We start from the raw sequence: 13,616 nt of genomic DNA on the forward strand, positions 1-13,616 counted from the left end.
CCTACAACTTGAAATGTGGCATGTGTGTTCCTCTTCTTCTAAGGTGCTCTCTTAGAAAGGATTTTTCGAAACGACCTTCAGAGCATTAGCATTTCTTATTATTAACATGCTCTGATGCTAAGGAGTTCTACTCCCCCTCCCCAGCTGAAAAGGTATCTGTTCCAACTGCCAGTTGGGCCTAACCAGCGCATGAGTCATCCAGCGTGTGGGATGGGAGTTTGGAGAGGATCAATGGGGCCATCCTGAGGAAGAGAAGGGGATAAAATAGGGGAGGCTTCTGTGGGGAAAGGCTGAGGGAGAGAAGGGGATAGGAGAGGAGAGGCTTCTGTGGGGCAAGCCTGAAGGAGAGAAACTCCCCCACCCCACCTGAAAAGAACTATGTTCCAACTGCCACTCGGGTGTGGGCGTGGCCAGTGCATAACTCATCTGGCCTGCAGGCTGGGAGTTTAGACATTCTACTCGCCCTCCCCACCTGAAAAATGCACTGATGCTAAGGAGTTAGCCTGAGGGAGAGAAGGGGATAAGATAGGCGAGGCCTCTGTGGGGCAAGCCGAATGGGAGAGGAGAGGATCAATGGGGCAAGCCTGAGGGAGAGAAGGGGATAGGAGAGGCCGATTGTAACGACTCATTAATTTTCAAGCTGTAAGTGTCAATTTATCAGGCACGGATATTCAGCTAGTTTCTAATAAAAGCTGTTTCTGCTGCTTATTCTTTCTGTGGCCATTGGAAGCCCTGCTCATCTTAATCATACGTGGTGACATTTGCATAAGCTGGTTATCTGTTGGGTAAACAAGAGAAGTGTGGGTTGGATGCTTCTCCCGGAGAGATTGACTTTCAGTTTCCAGGCCTGTGTTCGCGACACGGTGCTTTGCAGCCGTTGAGAGCCTTGCAGCCCTCGATCGCTAGGTTCTGGTGCGATTTGAGGTGGAAGTGCTTTCCCCGATAAGGCCAAAAAAAGAAGAAGAAGAAGAAGAAGAAAAGATGGAATTTCCTATTGCATCAAACCACCGCTTGGTTTCCGCAGATGGTTGCGGTGGAATTTTGCTGTCCAGGATGGTTGCTGATGACAGCGGCTTGGAAAATAATCTCTCCTAAATAGACCTGTTCTTAGAAAAAACTTGACTGGGGATATTTTGAATATTTTGGGACAGATGGAAAGTACAGATAGCCACCAAATCACACCCACCACGCCACGCCCACAGAACCGGTAATAAAAAAAAATGAATACCACCACTGGGTGGGATGCTATTGGAAGCCCACCAACCGGGAGGGTGAGAGTAATTGTCTTATCAATCTTGAGATGTTCTGGAAATGCGGTATAGTTTTTGCACTGTCTTCGCGAGCAGCAAATTACGCCAATTAAATATATGCACCACAAAGAAAGATTTCCCTTTACTCACCTAGAAATTTTCGCCATTTCTCTTTCTCAAATGGATTGCAGCTTTTAATATTCTGGAGAAAAGTACCTGCTAGAGCCATTTTGTTTTTTATATTCAATATTTGCCTCTACCATGTATTGCCCAGCATACGAAAAAGAAGGCACCGTAACAGTTCGGAATAACGCCACCTGCATAAAAAGCAACTTAATAAAAAAACCTCTGAAGATTGATAAGGGGGTGAAAACCAAATAAACCACATTGTGTAATTATGAGCTAAACCTGTCTGCCAACGTTTGTATGAGAGAGAGAGAGAGAAAACAATTGATGCTGGTTTTTTTAGAGGTCACTTTGTTCTTTCCTGATTCTTCTCTGACAATGCACTGTGATTTTTCAGTTGATCACTCCTAAATTCTCATTTTTAATTTTAACATGGATGTATTTTAATTTCTCATGGGGGCGCTGTGGCGCGGTGGCTAAGAGGCTGCGCTTGTCGATCAGGAATTTTGGCAGTTCAGTGGTTTGAATCCCTAGTGCCACGTAATGGAGTGAGCTCCCATGACTTGTCCCAGCTTCTGCCAACCTAGCAGTTCGAAAGCATGTAAAAAATGCAAGTAGGAAAAAAGGAACCACCTTTGGTGGGACGGGAACAGCGCTCCATGCGCCTTTGGCATTGAGTCATGCCGGCCACATGACCACGGAGACGTCTTCGGACAGCACTGGCTCTTCGGCTTTGAAAAGGAGATGAGCACCATCCTCTAGAGTCGGGAAGGACTAGCACATAGGTGCGAGGGGAACCTTTATCTTTTCTATTTTAATTTCTAAATGGCTGTCTCTTCTACTCTTTTTTTAAAAAAAATACCCAGATTTGTAGATAGTTTGAATTGTGTTAAGCTAAGTGGCTTAGCTTTTTCTTAGCTGTTGTATAATAATATACAGGAGTCCTCCACTTACAACATTTTGCTTAGTGACTGTTCAAAGTTACAGCGACATTAAAAAAGCATTTTAACTGGAAGGAAGAAAGGAAGGAAAGAGAAAGAGATAGGAAGGAGAGATAAGGAGAAGGAAGGAAGGAAGGACTATTTTTCATGTGATTCACATTTAGGACGGTTGCAGTGTTCCCTTTTGTGACCTTCTGCCCATGAGGAATCCAGATTCACTTAACAACCTGGTTACTAATTTAAGAACTGCATTGATTCACTTAACAAACATGGCGAGAAAAGTCGTAAGACAGGGCAAAAGTCACTTAGCAAATCTCACTTAGCAACCTAAATGTTGGGCTCAATTGTCTGCCTAGGATGACCTGTGTGGGTTTTTAAGTCTCGGAAACATTGATCATAGTTAAACAGAAAAACATGCAATAAAACAACCCCATTGATTTTGCTTTCCAATTCCACTTTCTTAAAGGACAGTTTTATGTTAAATAACCTTTTCCCCCCACCATCTCTGAGGAATAGTAGGTGGGGAGATTCCTCCTGCAAGCAAAGAGAATGTGAGTTAAACGTATGACTAATGCATAACATGTTAGTCATGCCCTTTTAATAGGAGCAACCTTTGAGGCACATTTGGTGTGAAGCAATGTCTGGTTTATTTATTTGTTTTCTTTCTCGGCCACAGTCCCTTGCTTGCTTATCCTTTCCACGATAAACCTCAGAAAGTTTGGTCTCCCTTGTGATCCCTGGTTGCCAGGATAAGGCTCAATACTTAAGCCTCACTTTAAAGCATTGCGTGCCATTTTAGCACAAATAGGATGACAGTTGATGCTCCGGATTAGGCTCAATTAAACTGATTTATTGCTGTAGCCTGTGCACATGAATCTTCACCACTAATAGCAGTAGCCCTTAGACTTATATACTGCTTTACAGCCCTCTCTAAGCGGTTTACAGAGTCAGCATATTTGTCCCCAACAATCCGTGTTCTCACTTTACCAACCTTGTGAGGTTGGAAGGCTGAGTCAACCTTGAGCCAGTCAGGATCGAATTCCTGGCAGTCAGCAGAATTAGCCTGCAATATTGAATTGTAATGGAAGGAAAATAGCAATAGCACTTAGACTTATATACCACTTCACAGTGCTTTACAGCCCTCTCTAAGCAGTCTACAGTCAGCTTCTTGCCCCCAACAATCTGGGTCCTCATTTTACCCACCTCGAATGGACAGAAGCTGAGTCAACCTTGAGCTTGGTGAGATTCAAACTGCCAACTTGCAGGCAGCTGGCAGTCAGCAGAAGTAGCCTGCAGTCCTGCATTCTAATCACTGTGCCACCACGCTTGTTAAGAGTTACGTAAGGGACCAACAGCACTCAAGGAAGATTGGACCGATCTCGCTTGTGACTATGTAGAGACTCCAGGCTGGTCCCTCTCTTCACTCTGCCCCTAGCTTCTGCCACTCATTCTCCCACAGCAGGAGAGCTGTAAAGAGTAAAATGACATAAATTAAGGGGATCCAGTGCCAATCGAATGAGAGAAGTATATTCTCAAAATCTACTTTAATCTACTTTTAGGAGAAGTCGTTGAAGCACGTTGCTACGGAGAAATGCGCTAGCCAGTGAGTGTGGATCCCATTCTTTCAGGAATCAACTCAAGCAGCGCATTGGTTTTTATACAATATATAATATTTGCTCCCACTCAATCCACCCCCCACCCCTCGTGCGATGATGGTTCAGCATGAAGTCAAAACTGGTTCTTGCAGTTTCTTTGCACTTCGGTGAAGCAGCTTGTGAAGGCAGGGTTGACCTCATCCTTTGTTTTTATGTGTTTCTAGGTGGCAATAAAAATCATCGACAAATCTCAGCTCGATTCTGTGAACCTGGAAAAAATTTACCGGGAGGTACAAATCATGAAAATGCTGGACCATCCACATATTATCAAGCTTTATCAGGTACGTAACACCCCCTCCCTTCTCTCTGTCTCTTGCCTGTTGAATCTCAAAGTTAAAAAAGTGACGGGGAAATCCTTAATTCATCCGTGGTTGGTTGCCATTGGTGGAATTATTGAGCAGTACATAATCACCACATATGATAAAAAGATCCTAAAGCCAAATTACATTTCTAAGGCTGCAGAAATGGATTCTTATTCATTTTTGCTAACCTCGTGGGAGGAAGATACCACCTATAAGACATTTTGTACAAGTTTTCTGTATACGAAGTAGCTAGTGTTAGTTTTCTATTTCTTACACTTAATGCTAAACCACATCTATTCCGCAAATATGAATTTATGTGGAACCTGTTTATCGACTCTCCCAATTTATCGGTGAGTTACTACTGGCCAAAGCTCTGAAGACTGATCTAATTCCTTCAGACAAATATAGCTCCTAAATAAGTTTGAAAGTTTAAATAGCTCACATAATATTTGACTTTAATATGGCCTTCCTTGTTATGTTCCTCCATGCCGTCCTACAAAAAGAATTTCATTTTAGCATTAATCAAGTAAATATCTTAGAAATGTCCTTGTCTAGGGCACCGTATCTCCATTAGCGTTGATTATCTTTTATCTTATGCGGGTGGTATGCACACACAAAGTATTAAGCAATCAGGAATTTAGGTAACATTGATACGGAAAGCTACATTATGCCCTTTTAACAGTTAAACGCTACTTATTTTGATACTCACGTTCATCTGTCTGATAAAGAAGGATGGTTTGATTTTGAAAACGTCTTTCTCATGAACCAGATGTTGGAAGTGATGGCAGCCAGTTGTAGAACCGAGGTACCGTGTTTCCCCGAAAATAAGACAAGGTCTAAATGCTTGGTCTTATTTTTGGGGAGGTCTTATTATTTTCGAGGTGCAGGAGGCGGCGAGCGTGGTCACCTCATGGCTGCTGCTCTGTTGCAATATTTTTGGGGAGGGCTTTTTTTTGGGAGGGCTTATTTTAGCGCATGCGATCAAAAGCCCGGTTGGGCTTATTATCCAGGCAGATCTTACCCTGTTTTCCTGGAAATAAGACCTCCCCGGATAATAGGCCCAATTGGGCTTTTGAGCACATGCGCTAAAATAAGCCCTCCCCCGAAAATAAGCCCTCCCCAAAAATATTGCAACCCAGCAGCACCATGAGGTGACCACGCTCGCCGCCTCCTGCACCTCAAAAATAATAAGATCTCCCCGAAAATAAGGCCGAGCGCTTATTAGGATGGGGGGCAAAAGAAAATAAGACCCTGTCTTATTTTCGGGGAAACACAGTATTTTCAGGGAAACAGGGTAGGAAGTAGTTGAGACTTCACCATGGAGTGAGCCAAAATTCAAGAATAGAAATTTTAAGCGCGGACAAGGAAGGGAGTAATTCAGGAGCAAATCCCAGGCATGAATCAGTCAAATGAGCAGAGTTTTTCAGAAGCAGTGCTGTGGGCCACCAGATGCCATCGGATTCAGACTACTGTAAATGTCTTGCTTAGAACTATCTTTATTAGTTTACCCAATGTCATTAACAAATTACTCGTATTAAATGTTGAAGCTCAAGAAGAAGAAACCTCCCCACCATTTAGAGAAGAAACATTTGGTTTAACAAGGTTTGGCTTGAGCTTTTTATTAAATCATGTCTCGATATTGACAGCGGGCTATAAATCAAGCGGTTAATGGCAATATAATAAAACGAACAGCTTACTTATTTGAACTGGAATTTAGAAATGAGAGAATGATCCAGATCATAAAAAAAAACCAATATAATACTATTTCATGCTCTGAGATCTTCTGGAAAAAGCAGCCAGCTGTCAGCAGTATTCTTTTAGTCATCTTTAAAAAGCCTTTTGTTTTTCTTACGGAGCAGTTGAGACTTTCTTTGACTTCTAATTATCCAAATCCTTCCAATGATTTCGCCAATAAATACATTCAGCAGAAGCCTCCCAGTTTACCATTGTTGGATCGTGTTTCATGCAAATCTTTTCAGACTTGTTGATTTCTTAACTGGTTTCTTTTTTTAAGTTTTAATTTGTTAATTTTAATCTGGTTTTTTTAATTCTCTTTTTAACTGTGCTGTTAGTCACATTTTTATATTATTTTATAGTGTTGTTTGTAAACTGCCCAGAATTACTTTGGTGAGATGGGCAGTGTAGAAGATGATTGATAGATAGATAGATAGATAGATGATAGATAGATAGATAGATAGATAGATAGATAGATAGATAGATAGATAGATGATAGATAGATGATAGATAGATAGATAGATAGATAGATAGATAGATAGATAGATAGATAGATGATAGATAGATAGATAGATGATAGATGATAGATAGATAGATAGATAGATAGATAGATAGATAGATAGATAGATAGATGATAGATAGATGATAGATGGATGGATGGATGATAGATAGATAGATAGATAGATAGATAGATAGATAGATAGATAGATAGATACATGATAGATGATAGATAGATAGATAGATAGATAGATAGATGATAGATAGATAGATGATAGATAGATAGATAGATAGATAGATAGATAGATAGATAGATAGATAGATAGATGATAGATAGATAGGAGAGAGAGAGGAGGGTTGGATAGATGGAGGGGGGGGGAAGAGAGAGATGGAGATTGATAGAGATGGATGGATGGATGGATAGAGAGAGAGAGATGGAGATAGGTAGAGATAAATGGATACATAGACAGACAGACAGACCCGTTCCGTTCTAACCAACTATGGCGAAGAGCTGGCATCCTTTATCTCAACCCGAGAAATTACGTTGGGGACTTTGCTATTTGTGTGTGTCAGGAGGCCTGGTCTGACTAGCTGCAGCCCTCGCTCACCATCCTTGCACTTCTTCTAGCTGCAGAGTTTCCTCCCATGGCCACAGTTCGTTGCTTCGGTGAACAAGAACACCAATGCGAACTTTTGATCAAGAGATTACTTCGGGCATGACGTAAAACTTTCTCAAGGCCCGAGAAAAACCCTCCCAGCTTTGCAAGTCTCCAGCATTTATTAAAAGCCTTTCGGTCTCCCCTCCCTCATTTCAAAAAGGGGCCAGGCTGTTTTAACATTCTAAGTGAGATTATTATTCACCAACGCCAGCAGCTCTCTCTCCGGAACACGAGGCTTTGCAATCTGTGTTCGAGTTGGGGAAAAATATATTTGAAGTTCTTGGAAGTGTCTTGTGATAGCATGAAAGCAAACAAATGTATTCTGGCATAAACCTTTGTGGATCCCATCCAATTCCCTCATTTCCGTATTTAAACACTTGGGAGACAGAAATTGGTACTGATCTAGTTGGATCGTCTAAAATACCCCACTTTACCAATGCTGTCTTCTCTTCACCCCAAATTATAACACCCTGGAGAAGAATACGGTTAACCGGCCAGAACGAGAGTATTGGGATACTTTGTTCTTGCAAGATTTCAAAAATTCCATTTGCGGTTCTTATTTGCCTTCCTATTTTGTGCAAAAGCCATTGGAGAATTGTTTAATGAGAACTGATCTCCCCCCCCCCCCCCCAAAAAAAAAAAAATCTAATCACTTCGGTGCCAAGTGATTTATCTTGTCTCTGCCTTCAAGATTAAAAGTATCTGGCATTGTTTTCTTATATTTGGCATCCCACAGTAAATGCTTAGATGTGTCAGGGAGCAATGCAGAATTCAGGACTATGGATTTTATTTGTTTGCCTGCTAATTTGGAAGTTATTGCTTCAGCACATTGGCTCAAATCCCACAACTTTCAGGCTACGTCTTGTGGTTTATTCTGAGAAACCTCCATATATCTTAAGGTTGTTTGTCTTCCGGTAATGAGGCATTCCTTTTCATCATCAATTTAGGGATGCCTTCACCTTTGAATTTTTGAAGTAATTTAGAATTTTTATACGTGTAATGATAACCTCTGGTGTTTCATTTGCTTCAGGAAAACTATTAAAAAAGTTGCTTCCAAAGATTTCCTGGGATTCCCCCCCCCCCGCCCCCTCCCTCTTTTTGCCAGTTAAAATGATGTTTTATGTCTTTCATTCACAGGTGATGGAGACCAAAAGCATGCTTTACCTTGTGACAGAATATGCCAAAAATGGAGAAATCTTTGGTAAGCTTTCCGACTATAAAAATAGCTCATTGGTTTCTTCCAACAGTTGCATGCTGTCATGTATTTGGAAATGATCTTTGCTCTTAAAAATAGAAGCCTTTCTCTGCTCAGTTGTCCAGAAACAAAGACTGGGGGATTTTGGACAGTAGATTATTCACTCCGGTATGTCCTCTTGAGGGATCTTCGGTCCCAAAATTAAGATGGTTCCTCTTTCCATTGGAACGCTGTATCCTGCAAGTGGTTTGAGAAGGGGAAGTGCAGTCTTCATCAATTTCAATTTCCCTTCTCTTAGACTATTGGCAATGTTGGCTAAGATGATGATAGCGAGAACATAACAACAGACTCCTCCTTTCCAACCCTGTTTTAGGACAAATGGCAAACATTTCACTGTGAACGCAGTTTGCTTTGCCTGTCTGGTGTCAACAGTTAAAGCAAAACTATTTTTTTATTATTATTTGTAACCATTGATTGGGACTCCAGAATAATTTCTCAGGAGACCCTGCAAATAAATCCGTCCTGCAAATGTTCTCACAATCTCTAAGCTCAACTTTTTTTAAAAAAGTCTTGCATGGCTTTGAAATGTTTATTCCACTCCGTTCTGCAAATGTTCTCGCAATCTTAAGATCAACTTTTTTTTTTGAGTCTTGCATGGCTTTGAAATGTTTATTCCACTCCTTAATTCAGGATGTGCAAGGGAAGTTTGAAATTATACACCTGCGAAGGGGAAGTGTAATCTCACTAGCACAACCCCATCGTGCAATGGGTACGGTGGTCATTTTAAGAGAGTAATGAGCTGTCTCTCTCTCACAAGTTTGTGCCTTTTAATGAAAACCCTGGAAAGTTAGTTCCAGATTCTTCCTGTTTGTGTCACCCAAATCAGGAAGAGGTAGCACATTTTCGGATCAATGCCTTTTATGAAAAGGTAGAAATTTTTGCGAGGCATCATTTATTTCATCAGTGGTCTGAAGTGGCCAAATTGATGTAAGATTTAGAGTTGGAAGAGAGAAGGTGCGGAACTGGGATAATTTTGCAATTACAGGCTATATGGAAGAAAGATTATTTTGTCAATTAACATTTGTAACAAAACCACTGGATTTGTTGAGGCCTTTCGAGGCAGCCTAAAACTTGGGATGCATGCGTGTTCAGCAATCTCTCATTCAATGCTGCTGGCATTATTTCTTATTATTATTTATTTTTGCCCCCCAAAGAGATCTGTCATGGAATTCCTTTGGAAACCAAAGTACTTTGAATATTATTTTTGTCCTTATTTGGAATCCTCGTGGTCAAACCTGTGTCATGTCATTCTTTTGGGGAAAAATTTGCCTTTATTTGTTCTGCATGGAATTCCGAAGAGCCGCCATTCTCCACCTCGACAGCTTTAAGACGTGCGGACTTCAACTCCCATAATTCCTCGGGCCAGTTGTGAATTCTGGGAGCTGAAGTCCGCACGCCTTAAAGCCGTCAAGGTTGAGAAACACCGCCGAAGGGCACCGCTGGCCGATGATTGCAGACTTGCAATAGCACATTAGAGTGAGAACATGCAAGGTTCCCACTGTGTAATCAAAATAATCAGAACGTCCTGGAAGTGTTTAACCAGATAATGTATGCAAAGGACCTAGGGTGTAAGAAGCCAACCGTCAAAAGTCTTTTAAGAGCTGAAATGTAAAGGCTGCTTTTAATCTAATTAGCCCGCTTTATCTTGAGTCGTCATTGGGTAAGATTGCCATACTTGGGGTTGGATTGTGCAAAAAAAAAAGAAAGAAAGAAAGAAAGGTGGCTCATGATAGATTATATATATGACTAAGGGCAACTTCCTCCAATGTCACATTTCTTGGGCACTTCTTTGCGTCGGGATGCTTCAGAACGCAAAATCCAGATGATGACTAAGAGTCAGGCTGCAGTCTTGCCTTTCTATTTCGGAACAGCTTCGAGGGTTTGTGAGATTAACGGCAGGAGGAATTTGCGTGGCGTCCCTGATAGAGAAGCGGGCGGGTGAGAGTTTGGTCCCGATAGAAAGAGAGCCCCTCATTCATTATGCTAAGGGTTGAACTGTGGTTTCCCAGCTTGGCTCTTTTCCGGCAGACGTTTCATGACCAAGCTGGGTAATATCATCAGAGCTAGTGATTGTGTTATCTCGGGCGATAACCTTCTGATAACCACCAAACTCCGAGAACACCAAGGACAACCACAAGAATTTGGTCTCTTTGTAGGGTGAGTCATTCTCCATGTCCTTGGGCCTAATCCATGCCTCGGCCTGGCTTCTGCAGAGCGCTCAGATAAAATTCAAACGGGGGACGAACATTTTATAGGGCTCCAAACCCTTCCAAGAAGAGAGATGCCCATGAGAATTCTTGGAGGTATCAGCCATGCCACCATTATTAAGCAGATTGGAGGTTATTCTCCCAGGCTCAATTTTGCCTGTTTTCTGTGTAGCATAAAATGGAGAGAGGTTAGACCACTGATGGCGAACCTTTTAGGCACCAAGTGGCCAAAGTCCGTGCGCGCCTCCAAACTGCAAGTCGCAGGCGCATGTGTGCACATGCGTGCACCCCGTGCAACCTGCAACCCACCCAAACAGCAAGGCGTGGGTGCATGCGTGCATCCTGTGTATGCATACGCCCCCCTCGCACATGCGTGGCAGGGACCCAAAGACCAGCTGGCCGGTGGGAGGCGCTCGTGCATGCGTGGCACGGAGCTGGGCGAAGGCACACATGCCCACAGAGAGGGCTTTGTGTGCCACCTCCGGCACGCGTGTCAGAGGTTCGCCACCACTGGGTTAGATGTTCGTTTCTCAACCTTGGTCACTTTCAGATGCGTTGATCCAACTCCCAGAATTCCCCCAGCCAGCCTTGCACATAACTGAAAATGTTCATGGTTGAGAAATGCTGGCTCGGGACTATTTTTGTTCGTGCTTCACTTCCTCATCGACGGAGGCCGCGTGCGCTGCTCTGCAGAGGCTGGCTTCCTGGATGGCCTATGGGCCCCCTCGTTTTGCCCCCTTTCAATCATCTTCGGTGGATAAATATTGTTGTTCTGCTTCTTTTTAAAAACACTTTCTATGTTTCGCCATTTAGAAAAACAGGCCCTCGGTGCTTTCACCCAAAGAGCCTAGTGTTCTTTTGGGGAGGGGTGTGTGTGTGTCTGTGTGTCTGTGTGTGTGTGTTGGATGCATAATTGTGCAGTATTTCCAGGGCTCAAGAGAGAGATGCTCTTTAAGAGGAAATTCCTCACTGGGGCATCAGCTTGCGTGCGAGAACAAAATCAGTGGTTTGGTGTGTGTGTGTGTGTGTGTGTTTTTAACCTTATTTGTTCATGGTCAGTTCCTTTCTTTCTGCAGGAACCGTTTTTTGTGGATTTTGTTCCTCTAGTACAGGGGTCAGCAATCTACGGCTCTGGAGCCACATGTGCCTCTTTTATCCCTCTGCTGCGGCTCCCTGTTGCTAAAAATATGTGTCACAACTGCCAATGTGCGACACCCGTCAGCACACAGTTTATTGAGAGATTTTCGACCCCTGGTGGGCCAACTTATCTGGCTGTTAATCACTGCAGCGGTTAAGTCAGGGGTGTCCAAACTTGGGAACTTTAAGACTTGTGGACTTCAACTCTCAGAATTCCCCAGCCAGCCATGCTGGCTGGGGAATTCTGGAAGTTGAAGTCCACAAGTCTTAAAGTTCCCAAGTTTGGACACCCCTGGGTTAAGTGAATCACATGGTCATTAAGCGAATCTGTTTTTTCCCGTTGACTTTGCTGAAATGACGCTGCTATTGTGGAAGGCATAGAACTGGGGGCCTTTTTGACACTCTGAACTCCACCAGCTTCCAAAAACGTGGCCTCTTTTAAGAAGGTGAAAAATTGCCCACCAGGAATCCCCCCGCGAGTAATGCTTAAATCGAAAGTCAAAGACCGCGATCCAAAGCGCCGATTTTGGAGCGTGCTGCAGAATTTGCATATATTTTTTAATTGCATACATAATGTATGTGAATCAGAAGTCTTCCCTGGTATTAAAAAAAAAAATTATGCAGAGCCATGCTCGGAATGCATTAGGTCACCAGTTTTGCATAAAATATCCCTTATAACCTTATTTAGACCTTTTAGAAATGGTTTCCACGTTAAAAGGACTGTTTTAGGAAAAATGGGCATTTTCTATCTTTGCAAATAAATTATTATTATTATTATTATTATTTTTACAAAATAATAGCGCAAAATTATTTCACGGGGGGGTGCATGCCTGGGAGGCTCTTGCATTGCATTTTGGGGTTTCGTGCGCATGCTTTGAGCACTTGACACTAAAAAGGCATCCCTGGCATAAGGTCTCCTGCTTGAGCAGTGGGTTGGTCTAGATTAGAAGACATCTAAAGACCCTTCCAGCTGTAGGATCCTAGGATTCTATTCTCCCAAACACTTGAGGGCAGGACAAGAACTAACTGGTGGAAGATCATTCAAGAGAGAAGCAACCTAGAACTAAAGACAAAATTCCAGACAATTATAACAACTAATCAGTGGAACGTCTTTCCTCCAGAAGTTGTGGCTGCTCCAACATCGGAGGTTTATAATAGGGTCTCCTGCTTGAGCAGGGGGCTGGACTAGAAGGCCTCCAAGGTCCCGTCCGACTCTGTTATTCTGTCATTCTAAATTTGCTTCTCCCCCCCCCCCCAACGGCCTTACCACTCAAGTAGAATTCCCATTGCCTTGAATGCAGATTAGCCACATGCGTAGAAAGGCATTTTATAAGAGCCCAGAATAGGGACACTGTTGATAATAAAAGTCAGCAGAAATAAATAACAGATCTGCTTTGTGTCGGTGAACTGTTTCCTTTTTTCCGTCAACACTCAGTTGGGTTTACATTAAATCCACCTTTCTCGTTGTGAATTGCGCGTGATGCAGACTCCTGGCGTTTCGTCACATGTTTAATACCCTGGGCAAAGCCGTGAGGCTCTCTTGCCAGGGTGCCTCTCCAGCCACTGACCCACCGCATGCCTCTGTGTGTGTGTGTGTGTGTGTGTGTGTGTGTGTGTGTGTGTGTGTGTTTGGCCTGGTTGTGCATAAGGTCACTTTTATCAGCCTCTTCTGTTCCAACTGGAGAGTTTCTTTTGGTGGCCATTGGTTCGACTCCCTTTCTCCCGGGAGCCTTGCAAATGTTCACAACTGATCAGGAGAGGGACAATCCAATGATGGTTGTTAATATTTCGTTTGATCTAACGTGGTACCAGAGAAGAAGCTGTGCTTTGCCCCTTTTGCTAAGCAAGGCAC

General features: G+C 42.8%; 1 protein-coding gene across 3 annotated transcripts in view; it reads left to right on the forward strand.

The window, feature by feature from the left end:
• SIK2 (salt inducible kinase 2) overlaps positions 1-13,616 on the forward strand; it is a 191,585-nt gene that overhangs the window by 147,310 nt on the left and 30,659 nt on the right. For all 3 annotated transcript variants that reach the window (XM_081961359.1, XM_081961358.1, XM_081961357.1), the window contains 2 exons: positions 4,137-4,253; positions 8,303-8,366. In XM_081961359.1, coding sequence (XP_081817485.1) covers positions 4,212-4,253; positions 8,303-8,366 — 106 coding nt within the window. In that variant the 5' untranslated portion in view covers positions 4,137-4,211. The remainder of the gene's footprint in view (positions 1-4,136; positions 4,254-8,302; positions 8,367-13,616) is intronic.

This window comes from Natrix helvetica (genome assembly GCF_964273705.1).
Source record: "Natrix helvetica genome assembly, chromosome: 8".
Lineage (NCBI taxonomy): Eukaryota > Metazoa > Chordata > Lepidosauria > Squamata > Natricidae > Natrix > Natrix helvetica.